Below are 20,298 nucleotides of genomic sequence, written 5' to 3'. Positions count from 1 at the left end.
ATTCTCTTAACTTAACCGCCTATCTTTAACAACAAGCTACGTGGCCTGCTTGTTGTGCTGTTGTCACTCTCTTATTACAGTTAAACTACGTCGAAAAAAAGATAGATACTGTCGTTCCCATGCAAATCTTGAAGTTGTCTTGAAAGATTATTTTGGATAAATTAAAACATTTCTCCATGATGTAGACACCCCATTCGTCAAGGATTAGCTCATAGGAAAGGGAAAAAAGAACGCACGGATTACCCATTCGTATGGGCTAAAAAGAATATTTCCATCTCTTAAAATAATTGTTGGAAGGCTAATCGTGTTGGAATGAGTAATCCATTTGGGCACGTCACATTGCTGGTAGCTGTGTAGAAAACAGACAGCATACGTGAATTTACAGTGACTTCATTGCATCTACAGTGTAATAAATAGTGTCATCCCGCATATAAGCTAGGGTGCTTGGCCTACATAGGCCTAAAACAATTGGCGGTAGTTGAAATACAGGACCCTGTATTGGCCTATAGCCTACATAATGTCCTTTGTAATGAAATGACTTATGCCTACAGATTATATAGGTATATAGTGTAGGCCGTATAGTGCAGGCTACCAGTATTCCAGTACTGCACCGACACACTAAAATGTTTGCAAGAAGGCCTATATGCCCTATAACTAACTTTGAAACACACTTCAGTAGAATATTAAATATGTTTGTAAATGATTGTCAGCTAGTGGTGGTAAGCATCCCGAACTGCTGAGTAATTGAGTTTGGAGTTTTTTTCCACATCATTAAGTATGAAAATTCACCGAAAGCTGTCAAGCCCAATATGCGACATTAACGTTTATGAAAAACAATATTGGGTGCTTTCGTGCCTAACTTTGCAATTTGGGTGACATCTATCTCACCGACTGCCAGTTATACCCATTGTGGAATGCGTGGCAACTACACAATCAAGGTTTTTAAAGACTATGCTTGCTGCACCCGAATATTTCACATGTAAACACTACCTCTTGCAAACACAGGCTACAGTTTCTAGATTTTGCCAACCAAATTGCAAAGTGTACCCCACCCCACCCCTACTCATCCTCCACCTAGTCATTCTAGTTTCAGCCATCTTGCACTTCTAAGATCTCGTTGAAAGGTGCAATGATTTCAGTGTGGTCAGATTCTAAATTCAGAAAAAAACTACAACTGTACATGCCTAGTCGGTTGCAGCTTACGCTATTTGTATTTTGCCAGTCTACTTGGGTCTTGAAATAGACACTTATTTCACTAGGTGCCAGTAGCCGAAGTAAGAAAATACAAATATGAAAAATGGCAGTTTGGCTAGTCTGTCACGTGGAAGGTTTGCTTCTCAGTATTTACGGTTCACAGTTGGGTAGTTGTGAATATAACATTGATTGCATGCATTGGAATTTTTCAACTTAACGGTTACAGCGTTAGACAGAATAATCAACTTTTTCGTTACAGAATCACAACCTTTATCTTTGCGCAGCGTGACTAGAGTTTAGTAACTGAACTTGTTTTTGTCTAAGTTTCAACTTTTTTATTTGAATTTTTTATATTGTATTTCTCGAATTTGAAACTGTATAGTGAATTTGAAATAGCTAACTACGAGCGGTAGCAAGCTGAGCCAGGTGCTTTAACTGCTACATCTTTGAGCTGGCATTTTGTGCAGGAGCTAATTTATAAGTACTGACTGTTTGAAAATCAAGGTCTTCCACACATCATACAGACTTTTGTTACCGTTACAGGATTTCAAGGGCTAGATTAAGCATCATGGGTCAGCAGGTTGAGCTCCTGTGAGTCTTGCATAGTTCATTCTCCAGGCCCTGTGTACCCAATTGTAATGAAATGAACCTTGTAAATATTTGCTGGTTACCGTAGTAGAAAGTGTGGTGCAAGACTTAACTTACTTTAAATTGCTTAAATTTAATTTAAAATGTTAGAATTCCATGTTACTTACTTCATAAGCAGATAGAATTTTACTCAATTTTTATTATATATTGTTGGTCTACATGAGCAGATCTTAACCAATGGGCTATTACTAACCTATGCAATCCTTTTATGAACAAAAATTATTTGCACGAAAACGTTTTCTTGTTTATGAGTATATATTGTAGGCTACTGCCACTGGCTAAACAGACCCAAAAAGATGTGGATGACTCACATCTCACTGATAAGAACTTTCAAGTATTAAATATATTGCTGAGATATGTATACCTTATGTTTGTGGCATATATCATATCAAATTGTCTGGGCAAGCAAGTCGCTGCCATGGTATGCAGGTATCATAAACAATAGACTACACTATGGTATGTACCTCCATGTTAATGCCTTGTTTATTCGTATCACCGGTAAGTTTGGTAATTTATACATACAGTACTTGAAAAAGTCGCTAATATAGTTACATTAAATAATAATTATAATCTGCAACACTGTATTGTAAATTATGAATCATGACATAGGATCATAATTTTTTCTTAACTGAGACAGCTATTGAGACCAGTTATTCTCAACTTTTGTGCAATCATATGCAGTATATTTTATATATACATTTGAATGTATTCCTTTTAGCTTTATTTTCAGATATAGGCTTCCCAGCTGATTCAAATTACACTACAAAATCTAACTGAGTTAGTAGTGATCTAACTTTGAAATGAATATTGCATACTCTTACATAACCCCTCCCTCTTTGTAGGATTGAATTTATTGTTGTTATTGTTAGACAAAAATATCTATAGCACAAGAATTTGCCTGTATGTTTACTGCAAATGGAAACTTGACCTACGTGTCAAGAAATGGGAAAAATAAAAGGAGTAAGTACGTTTACTATATTTTACTATGTTTTTTACGTTTTTTATCTAACGTCTGTTTAAATGGGATAGCTAATAAGATAGTAATTAGTTTCTTTTCATACCAATCTCAAGCGTTAATACCAAGAATTTGTTAATCTAAATCAGGGTAGTCCTGTTATTTTTTCTACATGGGGCAGCAATAATAGTGGTTAGAGTAATCAATATATTGATATATCTTTTCCATTGCATAGGGAATTACAAAAGCTAAGTTTCGATATTGGGTAAAAGAACCCAAAAAAAGAAAACGACCCGTTTACCTCTTTGGCAAAACATTTGGTCCAGCGTTGAAACCCAATGCAAACAGTCACATAGTTACAAGAGGTTCTGTGGAAGGTGATCTAACTGCTACAAATCCTGAAATACCAAGCACTAGTAATGTTAACAGTTCTTGTGGAGGTGAATGAAAGAAATAATATAAGGAGATTTACAATATATTTCACATTTTTATGCTACATTTTTTCTGAAAATAATCACTTAACAGTCATATTGAATACTGCATTTTAATTTTCATGTTATCACAGAGTTGGAAGAAAATTTAAATTACAAAATCAGAAGAGAGAAGCTGTCTTCAGATTGGCGATTAGTTGAAGAAAGGTTGTTTAAGTTGTCCATAACCCTCTATTCTCCTGAGCGACGTACTTGCTGTGTATGCTTTGAAGAAGTTGCCAACATAATTCGTTGTGGAGATTGTGGGCCAAATGTATATTACTGTCGTCAGTGCTGGGATAACTGTCATTCTTTTGTTTGGTATCATTTGCCAGACATATGGATGGTAAATAATAATTATATACAAATATCTTTATTTTTGTAAAGGTTATTCACAAAAAGACCACTCATTTATCTGGATATAAAAGGCCATTAATGTTTGTAAACATTTTAGTGCTGTAGGCAGTCTTAAGAAATGTTTATTAATTTGTCTGTTGATAATCAACAATAATTATTTCAAATGTATATATATAATAAGTTAAATACATTCGTCTACATAAAATAATTTATCATACCTTTAATTAATTACCACAAGAAAAAGTGGTCACTGGCAGAATATTAGAGGAAAAGAAACAGTAGCTTACATTTCTTTAAACTGGTCTAGACAACAATGTCATAGTTGCTTTTTGTGCAGTAGAATGTAAAAACTGTTTGGGTTAATACTGTAAACGAAGTATCTTTGCAATTATTCCTACATTTTTACCGGAATGTATCGAATAATGTTGAACTTAGATCTCTGTTTACAATATTGTTGAAAACATTTTCACAGCTGAGAAATACAAAATGTGTCAAAAATGTATCTGAAGTATAAAAAGTAAAAGACAATACTGGTGCCATATGTATGACACATTTTATTTCATGGCCTTCAAAAGATTCCCCTCCAACACATTTTTCAGAGCCCTTCCATTATACCACTACTACTTACTAATAACACTTTTTTAAATGCTCAAACATCTCCAGGTCTCTGCCACATCAGTAATAGCAAGACTGGTAGCTGGAGAATGATGTTTGTGCTTGTTCTTTTTTTAGCTGTAAGTTGTTTCAAATCGCTCAATGTCATCAATTATATCAATGATAGGCAGTTATTCAGACAAATCTGGAACAAAAAATTCTGTGCAACAAAGTGAAGCATCCAGGCATGATGAAATTATAGAATTAAAGTGGTGAAGGAGATTTTAAGTTAAGCATATATTTAGGGAAAACGTTTTGCAGTTCTTCGTTAAAGTTTAGCTGCTTCTGCTCACAATGTATCACAGAAGACAGTTGGAGTAAGATAAGGTTGTAAATGATTGCTTTTTGAGACAGCCTAAATATTTCAGTGTAGAAGCTATGTTACACGAAACCAAAAAAATGTGTTGTTGTGGTATTTGACCACATAGGAAAACAAAATTAAGCGGTAAGCTTCTACCCCTGTTAAAATCGTTGATTAAAACAGACTTAGTTTTTTTACAGAACTATTCCTGTATTTCTTGTGTATGTACCAATATCACTTAGTTAAAATATCCAAACACCCTCTTGCAATTTTAGTCAACATATTACTTGTAACACATTGTTAATGGTATTATTTACACTTTACAGGGTAACATGTTTTGCAAAATGGTCACTCCGGTACGACTTTTGAAGAGATTTGATGGTCATGAATGTCAGTCAAGTTACACTCGACACCTTACAGTGGTTGATTACAAAGGTATAATTTTTTTTATTCCTTTGCATTTATTATAAATCATCTCTGCCATTCTTTCATCCATTGTTTTCTTGTTCATTGGCAAAGTTTGCATTTTAGGTTTTGAAAATGTGGTTTCTGTACAATTTTGCTATTGTGAGAGTGAGCCTGAAACTCTGTTAAGATTAAATCTGTGGACCTGTTCGCCCAAAAAGCCTAAACTAGCAGTATCCATTGACCTATTGGAATACTTTCGAGCCTTGTGTCTCGAAAAACATCTTTCCACTGAAGGATTTTGCCATGCTCTTGAAAATAGATTTTTGCGAGTACCTGGATATACAGCAGGGGTTAGCACTTTTTAGTGTTTTGTATTTCTAAGAAAATCCGAAACAACCTGTGGATGTTTCTTGTTTTTTTTTGTTTTAGGTAAAGTCTTTGTCAAGAGTTTTGCTACAAGAAGTGGTTGAGGCATATAGACACCATGTCTATAAGCTGCAACATCTGCATGGTTTGGTCTCTTCTGATGATATAGATACGGGTACCCTGTGTCCAGCATGTGAAGGGGTAAAGCTAAGAAGTGTGATTGAAAGTTCCCAGGCCTCTTTGATCGAGTGTAAATGCTTGGCTTTAACTGCGTTTTGTTGGTAGAATCCTGAAGGTATGCGGACATATTGCTTAGATGCAAATTTTGGTTTGGTGAGAAGAATTTTGTCTGGGAGTAAAAGCTGTGATCCTCACCACAAACAATCTTTTTTTTTAAACCAAAATGAAGTCGACAGCTTTGTAGACACCTATGATGAAAACAAATATGGCTCGGCTGTAAGTTATTTCTTAACAGTATGTACCAAAATGCATTAAAAATATTAAATCAAGTACATAACTTCAACAATTGATTTCCAATCATATTGTTATGGTCCTATTATACATTTCAAGGAATTTAATGCGTATTTATAAGAATAAATGCTGCATACTTATGCATTAATTAGAATCATTATTTTTAGTCCAAAAATTGCAATGACTTTCAAGCAGGCAGCATCATTAGATCGAAATCTAAAAGCAGTAAACTGGCTATCAAAGGTGTATTTGGTGTTTGTTGTAAACATGAGTTTCCGACAATGTTTTTTGACTTAAAACATGGTGAAAGGTAAAGTGTACATTCTTGCTTTAGTTGTTTTGTGGAAGGTGTATTACTACGGTATATGTAGAATTTGTGTATTAGTAATTGTAAACAATGTTTTTAAAACTGATTCTGTTGCAGGCTAGCATATGCAGTTTTAGCTATTGAAAAACTTCTGGAAAGAAACGAAAATAAAATAAGAGTTTTCTATGACATAGCTTGCAAACTGAAAGGTCATCTTCAGGTATACCTTTAAGAATTTACACATGATATTGTGTTAGTATGGCAACATTGATATACGTTTAAATTATAGGTATACAACCCATTTTTTGAAACATATTTTATTTGTAAGCAATCTACTCCTGGGTCATTGATTGCATGTCATTAGTGTTCTTAATGTTAGTGCATACTGCAGACGATGCTGTATGTGCAAGTTAGTTAATCATTTTTGCTTACATAAAATACTGCATTTATGTTTAAATAATAATTAAGATTTTGTGATTTTCTTTCTGAATTCCAATATGATTTTATTATTTAGGTCCGAAAAAACTTTGCAATTCTTAATAAAATAACATTTGCAGTACCTGTTTTTCATTCATATGGCCATATTTTCTCTTGTCAGGTAAACATGATATTTTATACCTATATATTGTACAACTGTTAGGTCAAAGTCTTTTAGTTTTATTACACTGAGCACAAGAAATTCAGCGAAAATATCAAGGTCTAATTTTGAAAAACTTGTTGTCTGTATGACAAAATCTTTATATAATGATGTATTCAAGTGTAATGAGATAGTTATCTCTCAGTTTTTTTGTTCTGTTTAAAATTTAGAAACAATTCAACCCGAGGTTCCTGGACGGGTTTGGACTTACGGATGGTGAAACTGTGGAGCGATTATGGGCATACCTTCGTGGATTTAACAAAATCTCAAAAGAGATGAAACCGGAACATCGTACTGATTTGCTTACCGATGGCTTGATTCATTATGGGCGCAAAATCAAAAAAAATTTGGGTAAGCCTTGTTTGTGATTTGGTCCAGATTGACTTAAGATATCTTCACGCAATTAAGTAAACTTGCATGATTTAGGTTTTCTTTTTCTTCAGCTTTCAAACATGCACTAAATAACTAAAACAAATATGACAAGCTTTAAGCTCTGTTTCAAAGGTTGTGCATTGATGAACAAGCTGAAGAGAGCTAGCTGCAAAATGGAATTGGCCAAGAGTGAATTAGAAGCTATGGCAGCTTCTTACCCTGGTGGTATGTATGATTATGTGTCTTTGTATATTTGTATTTGTATCATATATTTGAATTATTATATTCCATGTTATTTATTTTCAGAAATGAGAGTATAACATTATACAATAAACCTTACAGGAACATTAACACAACATCAATTAAAAGCAATAGCTCTGCAACCAGAGCCGTATTCTTCTGCAGAAATGGCATCTTTTTCTTGGGTAGAAGAATACTCACTTAAACTTCAAGAATACTATTGGTTGAAGTGAGTTGACTAAATGTTTTCTGAATGATACATTTTTCAATACAATTTTGTGGTGTATAAAATTCACGCTAGTTACTGTTTGTGGGTTGTATTGCAAAAGTGAAAATTGCGAAACTGTTGAACATACAAATTTAAGTACTGAATCCTTTAGGAATAGAATTTTGTATAATTGTATAGGAAACTATATAATTTTGTTAATTTGTAGAGAAGAAGTTGAAGATTTGACCAAGGAAATAACGTCTGAAATACTTTCTGGAAAAGTTGACCAAATTGCTAAGTAAGCTGAAGGACATATCAATGTTAAATTGAGTTACTACAATAATTCCCCAGACATAAACGAATATTGTTACTTCCCACTGCTGCAACATCAGAAACCCTTAGAAAAGCTTATAAAACAGTAACAACAGTGTATCCACCAAATTTACTGTGATAAAGTTAAAACCCACACAATGATGGTGAAAATACAGTATATGGGAGTTCAATTGCCAAGAGTATTGTTTGCCAGGACATGATATATGCTTTCTTCATCGATGTATTGCATGTTCTTCTATTTTACATATTGTATGCATTGTTTTGTAGACTTGACAGTCATCTTTCCAAAGTTGAAGTAGAAAACGGTATATTGATTCGTTGGGATGTAAAAGATGATATGATGCTTAAATATTTGTCAAGTGCTGTGAAGAAAAAAAGAGCAGAAATTTTGGAGAACATTTATAAATTAAATATCGAAAGAAAATTTTTATCTACTTTGATTCAAAAATACCCAGGTAATTTGTGCATGCACTATGCATGGGGTTACATTATCGATAAAGCTACTGTTCTGTTATTTTCAAGTTTGTACATGATGATTTTTCAGCTGGTCAAACAATTGTTCAACGACTAGTGCGAAGCATCAGGAAGGTTAACAACAACATTCGTCATCAGATTACTATGTATAATAAATACCAGAATGTTCCACAAAATGAAATGAAAAGCATAACTTTTGAAATGGTTGTCGGGTCTGGGCCAGTTAAAAACGTACCTGGTTTTATTGAAAAAAAAATCAAGGAACAACATTGCATTCGGGAAAGGTGCAAAGAAGAAATGTGTCATTTAAAAGAAGATATGACAAGTGTGATGAACTTCTATCAAAAGCAAATAAACATACTGTCTAATCTTGTAGAAGGCTGTGAGGTTGTGGAACCATATGTGGTTACCCATCAGTTGCAAGCAGAGATCGAACTTCTTTCTTTCATAAATGACATTAAGGGCACAGTACCTTTTCAAGCGAATACACCTCTGCTCAATGAGAAGCTAGGCACTTCCAATATGGCAAAATTGGACCCAATGGAGAAAGAAGATGATGAAAGTGAATCACCAATAAATTTATCTGAGCTTCAACACATTTTAACTGAATTTGGCTCGGAAAGCGAAGGTTCAGATAACGAAGATGAAGCTTAAACTAATTAGTTTTAACCCGTGTCCTTGAGTCAGTTATGCCACAAAATTACGTTCAACTGCATTTGTTTCCATTTTTTGTACGCATTTCAGTTATTAAACGTTCATTACATATATACTTGCCATATGTTTGTTTTGCCTCAGACACGTTTCCTAGGCAGTAGGCAGTCTATCAAATATTTCGCCTTTAATTGTCGGAAAGGAAGAGTACGATGATTGCAAAAAGGAGCAATGCACGTCGACCTAAAACGTGGAAAGACCTCGACGAAATCCTCAAAGAATTCGAAATCCAAGCCCCAGCCCGACTGGGTGTCGACAAATATGGCATCAAAGACCGAAGAAGGATATACAAAGTCAACAAGAAGACGATGGAGCGGCACCAACACCCATCGTACCTATACCTGGGAAAACTGAGATGTGCGGTAAGTTACAACGGGCAAATCTCAACATGTTCTTACTGCACTGAACAGGGCCACAAATTCAAAGAATGCCCCAACAGGATACAACCAAGTACCGACAACACGACTAAACAGGAACTTCCGAAAACACCTACGCGGGCTATAGATCCAGACGATGAAAAACCAGCAACACCCCCCAACAAAAGTAGCACAGTGGACCATGCTGCTGCCGAAACAAAAGAACTGCGACGAGGAACAGAACGAGAGAGTGCCAAGGATGCAAAAAAGAGTCGACCCACAACAGAGAATCCACAAGAAAATAGCCGGGAGCCCGACTCCTATGAGGGATCCTCGGAGCGAGAACACAGCGAGAGCCGAGGAAACAAGAGAAAAAACATAAGCGGAGAATCGGATGAACAACAACAACAAGAAGAACCAGGATTTATGGACGAACAAATTCCACACGATGCTTCCTCGATACCACCTAACCTATCACGCTTGATCCCTTGCTCATGCGGACAGCTTATTAGAATCCGAAGAAACAAGAGCTCACGGAAAACAACTCCGAATTTCCATCAACCGATCTACTGTGAACGTTGTACAACAGCCTTTATTAGATGTACTTGTACAAACTTCTCGATAATACGTATCAATAACAGATTTAAATCATTCCAATGCGAAAAATGTGAACACACCTACGAACCCAATCCAGCAGACCTTAATGCAACTGTAAATTAAAGATTATAGATGTGTTTTGTGTGTGTTTTTTCCTCCGATAAAAACCCGTGTTTTTTTCTTTCCGACATTTACACGAGCAGATTTTTTTTAATTTTTATTATTAAGTGTGCCTTAATCGTTTAAGAGCGCTTAATAAACAAAAACGATAAAACCATAGCTTTTTTACGGAGAGTAGCAGCCTAGTGCCCGAGCAAAAGCTATCATTTGTCTTTTCAAGGCGATCCGGGATATTCGTTTCTTGCGTAGTGACTCAAGTTGTCGACAAAACGTGAGCCAACTGTTCGAGTTCGACAAAACGTGAGCGAACTGTTATTCCGACTTATTTGGGGACTGGACAGAAGAGCGCGTAGATGTTTAAGAAGGAGTGCCATCGATCCTTGTGGGATCCCGTCTTTAAGGCGTCATAGCTTGTTTCGTTTATTGTGACCTGGGGTGAAGGTAAAGCTCCGTTTGTAAACTAGCTCCATGGTTATACGGATTATGTACCTGTTTCGTCTGGGAGTAGACGCAGCGGCTTGCAGGCAAAGCTTCGGTGCCATACTGTATCATAGGCAGCTGTAAGTTTATGAAGTGCAGCACCAGCCTTTTTGTTAATCCCGAAGCTTTTCGCGATGTTCTGGGTCATACGGGTGACCTGGAATTCAACCAGGGGAGAAGTTGTCGATTATGGTTTCGACGCAGGGGTAGACCAAGCGTTTGCGGACTTTCAAGAGGACACACAAAAGAGATAGGGGCAACAAATCTTCGGGCCCTAAATCACGATGATAAAAGCTCTTGAAATTTTGTGACCCAGAACCTTGCTTGGCTTTGTTTGATAGAGCACAGCAGCGAAGTCATTTGGAGAGAAATGGCCAGAGATGTTTTCGCCATCAGGGGTTTCTAACCTCTAAAGGTCAGACACTTCTTTTCCAACAAGTTTGGTCCCTCTTTTCGTGTATTCCGCATTCAGTCAGTTGCGTGGCGAATGTGTTGGATGAGAAAAAGCGCGGGCGTATTGACTAAGCTGACCGGCCAGCGAAATTGTTCAAGACACTGTGAGCAGTATTGATAGTATTGAGCTTATAGATCTGTCCACAGCGCTAGCTTCTTGGGATTGGGTCTCTGCAAGAGAAGAGAAAAGAGCGTCAAGAGAAAAGAACGGCGGTAAAGGACGTGATGTGGTGTGTCACTAAGTTTTAAAGTTATAATTGCTGAAGCGATGCAATAAATAATAACAGTAGGTTGTAAGTCTTGCCAAGGTTTCTCTTTTGATATTTTATTAAAATACAGATTTAATAAAAAAAAACTAACCATTTGAGAAAATTTTCTTTTCGTTAAACTTATTCATAATTTTAATAGTTGGCAAAACCGGCAAAAAGATCTAAAAATGCGTTTTATTGATCTTGTTTTACCATGTGAACCAGAAAGAGGATCAAAATGTCATACAACAAAAGGGTTATAGGCTACTTTTATAAACACATGTTGAGTGTTAATAAGCATTTTAAATTCCGACATGATATTGTTGGAGATATTTATGACAAACTTGAATTTTATAGCCTTGCAGCGATTGAGCTCGCCTACCTCTTCAATAATATCAGGTCATAATATCATATCATACGACAGAAGAGATTATTACGATGAAATGTGTTCGACCAACACGTCAATAAGAGATAAGAGCTTTCAACTTATATTGCATAGAATTTTCATTGTTAGGTTGCGTCCTTTTTAAAGTGGTTAATTTAACCTTCCTAAAAAGGTGTGAGTAACATTTTGAAGTTTACATCACGATCTTCTGTTTTTAATGTGGCCACATCAAAATTAGCATGCGACCAACTTATCAAAGAAACCTCTTATCATGTTACGTCCATTTGTATTCGTCACTTCATTGACTTTTAACGTAATCGTTTACAAGTTTGACTCGTTTAGGCTACATATCAAAGTTTTGCACATATTGCAACTACTTTTTAGTGAAAGTGTCACGAAAAGTGATATTGAACCCCCATATTACTATGGAATTTTGTTAAATTAAGTTAAACGTTAATGTTAAATTAAGCCTTAATAGAAAATCAATGTACCAAAATACAGCAGTGAGTCATTATCACTAAAAATGCTTTGATTCAGCACAGTATATTTTCCGAAAGCGCAGTCAAAAAGTGAAAAGCAAAATTATGAAAATATTGAAGACGGTGAAATAGGTAAAAAAACAACAAACAATTTTAACGAATGTTAACTTTATACAATGACGAAAATGCGGACATAAATAAAGGATGAGGTGCTAAAATGGAATGAATGATCGCAACTTACGTTAATAATAAAAGACTATAAAAGAGGCACACTACAAATCTAACTGTACAAATAAGGAAAATTAGCGAAAAGTAACTATCCGCTCACCAATACGTGTGTGATATAATTATATACTGTACAGTATATTAGCACAATAGGTTGGTCAGAAGAAATCATTGCACCGTTGTACGGCAATGTAAAAATAACAAACATTACCAAAACGAAACTGCCAAATGATGTACTGTATTTTACGGACCATAAGGCGCACCGGGCTATAAGGCGCATTGTCAATAAATTGCTTTGATTAGTTTTTTGTTCATACATAAGGCGTATCGGACTATAAGGGCATATGGCTATAAGGCACATGTGTTACCGTATAAAGCTCATTAAAATACGTTGTGAGCATGCGCATACGCATTATGATCCATACATTAGGCGCACCGGCTTATAAGGCGCACGATCAATCTATGAGGAGAAAAAAGGATTTAAAGTGCGCCTTATGTTCCGTATAATACGGGAATTTTTACTCGTTATACATATAACACTGAATCACGAACAAATTACCAATCTACTGTTCTATGTGTTGGTTCAGCAAAGTGCAAATGTTCCTCATTTTCACATTCTTCCGTTGTCACCAAAAGAACTAAATTGTTTTCTGCCAGCTCCAAATTGCTATAAAGAGCAACAAGAATAACAGAAAGCGCAATGCGTAAAATTTGCAATGTAATCCCTTTATGCATGCAAAGATTACAGAAATCCCATCACTTACCCCCTTTTCATAATTATAATATTTTCTTGCTCATCTATAATTTTCTGGCAATCGACTGGACCATAACTGCCAGGATTTCGAAAGGGGATTCCACAAGGCATTCCAGTGATGCTGAACTCGTTAATTTTAGCATACGGCATACGTCCATTGGATTTGTGCATTGTCTCACCTGTAAAGCACCAGAGCAAAGATACCAAGGCATGCACAAACACAACTTAATATAATTAAGATAAAACAATTAGCATCAATTCTATTGTATTACATTCTATTGCTTGGAAAAATACGCAACACTAATAATAAAATTTTTTATTTCACACCGTTAGGCTAAAGAAAGACAATTTGTTGTCATAAAAAGACTTACAATATTTCTTATTAAAAATTTTTCGAACTTTCATTTGCAATTCGGTGTTTTTTTGTCTTGAAGTACTGCAAGCTGTATACAAATATATAGCATACGTTACTTGTAATGAAAATTTTTTCATACTTTATGATTAACGTGATTAATAATGACACTAATATCATTCAGGTTCATATGCAAAAAAAATCTTCAATGAGTTAAAGTTAAAAAATAAGTGCTATAAAAGTTCCTTTTAATATATGCTTGCAGTAAATGTAACTGTAGTTAATCATGTTCTTACAAATGTTTAGAAATATCACAGTAAATTACATAAAATTACCTTTTCCGCCATGTAAAATCTCAATAAAGCCACTTTGAACACTTGGCTCCAAGAAATATGGCCTTACATCCCTGCTTCCAAATGCATTGAATGTATCGTTAACAAATGCCATTCCACCAACCGCCACACCAATTTCTTCAAGTTCACCACACTAAAACAGGAACAAGTTACCTTTGTTTCGTGTACAGCACGGTTACACCATAGTATAATATGAACAGCAACATACAGCTTGAATTATTCGAGCAATTGCATTTTGTCTAAGTTTTTTTTTCATATTTCCATCCATTTCAGTTGGTGGTATGGAACTTTCAGAATTGAAGGTCTTTGCTTTCTCTTTCCAAACTTGTTTCGTTTGCTTCGGAAGTTCTCTCCACCTGCTACCCCAGAGTTTGAAATCTTGAAAAACAGCAATTAAAAATTAGTACAGAACATTTGAAAGCTTTATAAAAAAATGAACATAAATTGAAAGTAAGGAACACTGAAAACAGGCAAGACCTTACTTCATGCAAAACACTTTGATAACTTGTCTAAACTAGTACTTTCATTGTTCAGCTGTTAACATAGTGAAACCTTCATTTATGTAAATTTTGAAGTTGAGTAGAAGCTTACACCTCTTAAGATTTAACAGCGTCAATCAATGTTAACATCTTCGATATCTAAGGCTTTCTAATAACCAACATAACAGTAAACACATTTTTGGAAATTCATTACACACGTATCATGTGAGGTCACAAATAGCATGCACTTCAAGTCATGCATCATTCATTATGTATCATGCTCTTCACTAATCCAACTAACACTGTGACACAAGTTTCACAATCAAACCGAGAAAAAAAAATTACGACATGCAAATTTAGTAACGAACACAGTAAGCATGAAATCAATGAATGCAATTTATCGGGTGAAAAACAATGAAAATTATTTTCAGTGAGAACTACATTTGTGCATTTAACGACATAATGCTAATGACTCAATGAAGCAAGCGATCAATTAAGCAAACCAGCCAGAATATCAGACCTTGTACATATCTTAAATGAAACACATGTGATGCTGTCTAGAAGCTTCTCCCTTGAAAATTTGGGAAGAAATCATGCAACTGTATTAAAAATACCAATATTCTGTTTCTTAATGGAAGAACAAAATAGATTGTAGCCTGTGATTCTTCGTTTTCGAAAAGGTTTAACTTTTTGAACCCTTCGCCTTATTGATGCATTGTAATTGTAAATCCAGCGCTAAAACACAGCAGTTGTCAAAACGCTAGTAAACAAGCGGCAAAAGTATTTAGTAGTGGCAGTTTAACATACCATCATACAAGAGATCTGAGAAAGGGACAAACTTTAATCATTTTGTAAGATCATGCAATAAACATGCAATAACTACTTTAAGTTGGAGAGTTGTCCCGGACAAGGAACAGAGCTTTTTGTCAGCCAACAAGATTATTTTGGCGAAGACAACTGTTGCAATCTTTGAACTTAAAGTACGTAATGGCATCTTTCAACCAGAGTTCTATCATAATAGCCTACTTCATGCGGAAATTACAGCATAGAGTTACAGTAATGAACTGTAACTTGTTTGTAAAGCAGGGAGTGCAGTTCTACAGCTTGCGGTAATACTGAAAGAGCTGATAACTATAGCAAGTATGAATTATGGCAAATAAAACTTTAATCTACGATGAATAACCTTGATTTGGTTTTTACTTAAACCAGTATTAATGGTTGCTTCATTGAGGTGCTCTGACTTTGCAGTTCTCATACCTTTTGTTTCCCACAAAGATATAAGCATATCCCGCTGGCTTTGTGAAATGTCCTTACTGAACAATGCAAATCAAATCATTAATAAGTGAGACACAAAAATTTTTTTTTTTAAATTGAAAACACAGCTTGTCTGTATCTACACGAAATATCTTACGTCCATCTGGACGGCAATTCAGAATAGCGTTTTATTAACACTTTTAGTGACTTGCATGCAAATAAACAGAGTGACATGAAAAAAATGCCATACTATTACTAACATTTACTTATTTATGACCAAAGATCGAATTAAATATACAACAGATATATACATATAAGTTAGCTATTATACATGAAGAACTAACCGAGATCTTCTAGTGCTTGCCATGTTACTCAGAAAAGAGCAAATAGTACGACAAAATTTTAACAATTTTACAAAAATTAAAACATGCAATAAACTAAACTGTTTGGATAAAAATTAGTTTTGTAAGAAGTAATCACCACTCAATATGAATTAAGAATAGAACATACACACATAAAGATAGTTGTCCTAATAAATAATATAACTTAGGGCACATGTTGCATTAAAAGCAAACGCTCAACACTAAAGTCTTACAGATGTCAAAAATTTACTGTGCACAGATATGATTTTCTTGGTGCTTGGTAATCAACAGTAAGCGCCATGTTCCAACTGCAACTCCTTTTCAAATCATAAAGGCTTCAAAGATTATCAAGAAGTTTGGCCAACCCTTTTATGTATATGGTACACGTAAGTCTTTTCCTACAGCACTATAGTATTACAATATCACAATGTTCTTTAGGCTAATAGCTTATATGCACATACTTTGATGTGAATTAAACACTTAATCTGTGAGGTCATTGTCTGTCTCAGCAAAACCAAGTTATGGGCATTGATGCTATAAAAATGTAAAAATATAAGCGATAGTAGCTGTGACATGAAATGACAAATGTTCCAAATCAATTTACTTGATATTTGTTTGTAATAAGCGATTGTTTTTCGGAGTAAATAGCCATTTATCTGCACAACTTCTTTGACCAGATTTTTGTTTAAATAGGCCATTCTTAAATGCAGTTGAGAATAAATTGCCAGCATTACTGTTCAAAGTGGATGGCTTTTAAGAGGTGGCAAGTTGTTTACAAGCACTTTTAAGAGGATGTTTTAACTAAAATCCATTATATCATATATATTGTAGTAACCGGTGCCCTTCAAAAACTTTGCTAATCGTAACTTTCTTAATTGAAATGTTTGGTCTGAAAAGCATACAAAGTAGGTGGCTTCAGGAAGAAATTGAGTTTTATTTTGAAAACATTACACCAAAATGAAGTGCTGTTTTCAATCCTCGCAGAAAAGCAATCGTTTAGACAACAACAACCTATTATTTGTCGTAATTTTGATGGCAGCCACTTGAGATGGTTGCTTTCGCATGGACTAAGATTCAAATCAAGAGCACTAGAGCCAAAGTACACATTTCAGTAATAACTCTAAACATTCTCTTGGAAAGGTAGAACAAATCTTACTGACACTTTTTAGTCGGAGGTAGTGGTATATTTTGAAATAATTACAAGAATATGTAAAACAGATAATAAAAAAGTCAAGACAGGCTTCAGAATTTCATGGTCCCAAACTAGGGTAAAGTTGGTACAACAACAACAACAAAGGTCAGTAAAGGGGTACACATGAAAAAACGTTTCCAAATTAAACAACTTCATGCATTATGTATTTACTTCCAAGTGAAGTTTCTCCCAAAATAACCAAGTTTCAGTCATTCACAATGTGCATCAAACAGAAGATTTCAGCTGGCAAACAATGTTTGGTGGTGGATAATGTTGCATTCCAAACAAATTAAAAAATTTAAATAGTTTTAATTTAAGAATTTAAAATACGAAATCAAATCAAAATATTTTACTGTTGACAATAATTATTACCATCAAAAAAACTCTGCATAATCTAACAAAACCTTCTTTTGTCTTAAGTTAAAAAGCAATGAAGCACATTCAAAAGTAATCAATTTCGCTAAGCGCAGCATCTTACATCGATTAGCAGAAAAATTCTCGGACAGCAGTTTTTGCCACAGCGTGTGCTCTGACTTACTCTGACTGCTGGTTGGTCACTATGTTTTGTTGTTTCTCTTTAAATTATTTTCTCCTAATCTCACTTGATGCCACTACTAACAGCATGATCTGCATATCAACAAGCACTTCCCAGATGTCTGCGTTGATGCCTGTCCTTTTTGGGTACGTTTGAAAACATCCCTGATGTGTAGTGCGGTACGAACTACACAGTATCGCTTAGTGGCTTGTTTACCATAGAAGGTCTTGAAGTATATCAGCATTCTTGCTGTGACTCACATGACTGAGTAAGCGCAAACAATGTCAACAGAGCAAGTTATGTATGCTGAGCGAGTCCCCAGCAGATATGGACCTTGCCTCATGACACATGACTGTGATAATGACAGCATCTTTGCCAATAGACTAATTGTTCTTAATGAATGGAGATAAATAATTTATAATTAATTACCCATCACAGTTGAGCCAAGTGGTGAGTGAACTTAAATAACGACCCACCAAGAGATCGGGTACTCGGCCAAAAATTGGGAAACAGTGAGCTGACCCTTGGCCAATGCATATATCCAAAATTGGAGAATAAAGCTACCAATGAGTGTTAGCATCCATTTACCCTAACACCAAGGTAGCAAAACGTGAGCTTAAAGCTAACATCAACAGCTCACCTTGTGACACCTTGCAGAAAATTTAAATCTTTGGTCAAAAAATGACTAACGGGCATTGGGCACCAAATCTACACTGTTATAGTAAACAGCGTCCTGTGACTGGATGTAGACCTATAGAACCCCACAGCATGACAATTTTTCTGTTTTTGTGAGCATTGAACCTGCTGGGCTTCAGTGCGATAGAGTCACTCTTTACCTTGCACATTATGAAGCGGAGCCACTCTGATTGCTCCTCCCAAAACTATTTGCCTCAGCAAAAAAGCAAGCCGGATAAATAAAATCAAGATACCCATTGCTCACTGGCTCTACACTGCTAAGGATGGCGTGGGGGACTTAATTGCCTGCTATCTGGAGATGGTTGTTTCTGTTCAACCCTGTAAAAATAGGGAATGGCAAACAGTGTAACTTGTGAACGTAGCACAAAGAAGATTGCAAAATAAAGATTACAACATATCCAGCTATTGTATCCCCATGTTCCCCATGGAATACATAGTCATCAATTTTTGGATGGCAGCATTACCCAGTTGTTACTTGACTCAAGCTCAAACATCTAGTTTGTGTTGCCAAATAACATCTTGCTCAGAGGAAGCAGGCTGATGGTAAAACAGGGATATTTTTACACAAGACATTTATTTTCTAGAGGCCGTTTATTATCATTTTTAATTTGTAATAATCTGCAAACTCATGAATGCATATAATCGACAAATAGCACTCTTTGAGAACGATTGAAACCTTCGTTTATCGAAAGTCAAGACAAATTAAATGATTGCCTTTTGCTTATGATCTGCATATCAGATGGATTTCCTTTTTGAAATACTACAATGTTAAGTTGTTCATTCACTCCACTCAGGATTTCGAAGTTCTCTGACAATCACACAAGATCACTGTACTCTGCAAGCTCGTTATGTAAGAAAGCAGCAATGTTGAGTAGTAGCCAGCTTTGTAGCCGAATGGTTAGAGCTGGCAATTAGGCAGTGTTCACTACCCAGTAGCACTACCATTGTTATGCCCTTGGGGTATTACCAATGCTTGCTCCAGTTCAGTGCTTCTGATAAACATACCTAAATTCAAGCAATAAAAAACATATGTGTATCATTCCGAACTTGCTTAAGAGCTAGCCAGATAAGTGGGGCTGGAGCAATTAAAGATTACCACAAAGGTTAATGGAAGCGAACTAAAATGACATATGAAGTTATACTTCTATCCTAGCCGCCAAATAAAGAAAACCATGTTGATTGCTGTGAAACGCTTTGACCTTATGCCACAGCAGTGGTATGCCACCTGTATATAATTGATGCAATCACACCAGCTTGAATGCAAAACTATTTCAACCTGATGCTGAATAAAAGCACCATGCAATTACCAAAATTCAATTTAATACATTGCATGAGCACTGCAAACCCGAAAAAGTGACTTTTGGCTACTAGAGTACCGGTCTATCGTTGGCTGGATTGCCAGTTCAAACACCATTGTGCATTGCACTGTGCAACAATTAAGCAGTCTTTAGAACTTGCTTGGATCGTACCGTACGATGACCAGCCACAGCAGTTCGACTGGATTACTTATTCGACCTATCGCTCGGTTGGATTACTCATTCCAACACGATTAACCTTCCAACAATTATTTTAAGAGATGGAAATATTCTTTTTAGCCCATACGAATGGGTAATCCGTGCGTTCTTTTTTCCCTTTCCTATGGGCTAATCCTTGACGAAGCGGGTGATGTAGAAGTCAGGTGATTCGACATCACACATTAATCTGATGATGTCATAATCACAACAAAACTTCACGTGACCGTAACAAGTGTCATCTTGAACTGCCGTGTTTCCAGTGCTAGTTTTCAAAAATATTTTTAAAAAAGATTTGAACTAAAAATGATAAATATGTTTCTTTTAGTTTAATAATAGATAAAGTGTTTTGAAGCGTTGA

At 35.5% G+C, this 20,298-nt stretch overlaps 2 protein-coding genes across 4 annotated transcripts; one reads left to right on the top strand and one right to left on the bottom strand.

The window, feature by feature from the left end:
* Positions 1-730: 730 nt before the first annotated feature.
* LOC143465034 (uncharacterized) lies at positions 731-9,162 on the top strand. Its single transcript, XM_076963152.1, has 16 exons — positions 731-2,802; positions 3,033-3,237; positions 3,363-3,613; positions 4,906-5,014; positions 5,111-5,337; positions 5,417-5,554; positions 5,639-5,809; positions 5,992-6,134; positions 6,249-6,351; positions 6,646-6,729; positions 6,939-7,119; positions 7,273-7,365; positions 7,483-7,609; positions 7,815-7,886; positions 8,189-8,376; positions 8,466-9,162. Exons 1-16 carry the CDS (start codon positions 2,785-2,787, stop codon positions 9,047-9,049), a joined length of 2,694 nt encoding a protein of 897 aa, XP_076819267.1. The 5' UTR covers positions 731-2,784; the 3' UTR covers positions 9,050-9,162.
* A 3,110-nt stretch (positions 9,163-12,272) lies between these two features.
* LOC143464912 (uncharacterized) lies at positions 12,273-19,943 on the bottom strand. 3 transcript variants are annotated; one of them, XM_076962961.1, is made up of 7 exons: positions 15,986-19,943; positions 15,571-15,700; positions 14,117-15,122; positions 13,891-14,041; positions 13,575-13,646; positions 13,214-13,382; positions 12,273-13,116 (listed from the first exon to the last, which is right to left on the bottom strand). In XM_076962961.1, exons 3-7 carry the CDS (start codon positions 14,174-14,176, stop codon positions 13,005-13,007), a joined length of 564 nt encoding a protein of 187 aa, XP_076819076.1. In that variant the 5' UTR covers positions 14,177-15,122; positions 15,571-15,700; positions 15,986-19,943; the 3' UTR covers positions 12,273-13,004. The 3 variants fall into 3 exon arrangements, with proteins under 3 accessions (XP_076819076.1, XP_076819075.1, XP_076819074.1); XM_076962960.1 differs by having other exon boundaries at positions 14,117-14,286; positions 15,986-19,942; XM_076962959.1 differs by having other exon boundaries at positions 14,117-15,700.
* Positions 19,944-20,298: the final 355 nt, after the last annotated feature.

Source organism: Clavelina lepadiformis, chromosome 7 (genome assembly GCF_947623445.1).
Source record: "Clavelina lepadiformis chromosome 7, kaClaLepa1.1, whole genome shotgun sequence".
NCBI lineage: Eukaryota > Metazoa > Chordata > Ascidiacea > Aplousobranchia > Clavelinidae > Clavelina > Clavelina lepadiformis.
This window is presented reverse-complemented; position numbering and strand designations above follow the sequence as displayed.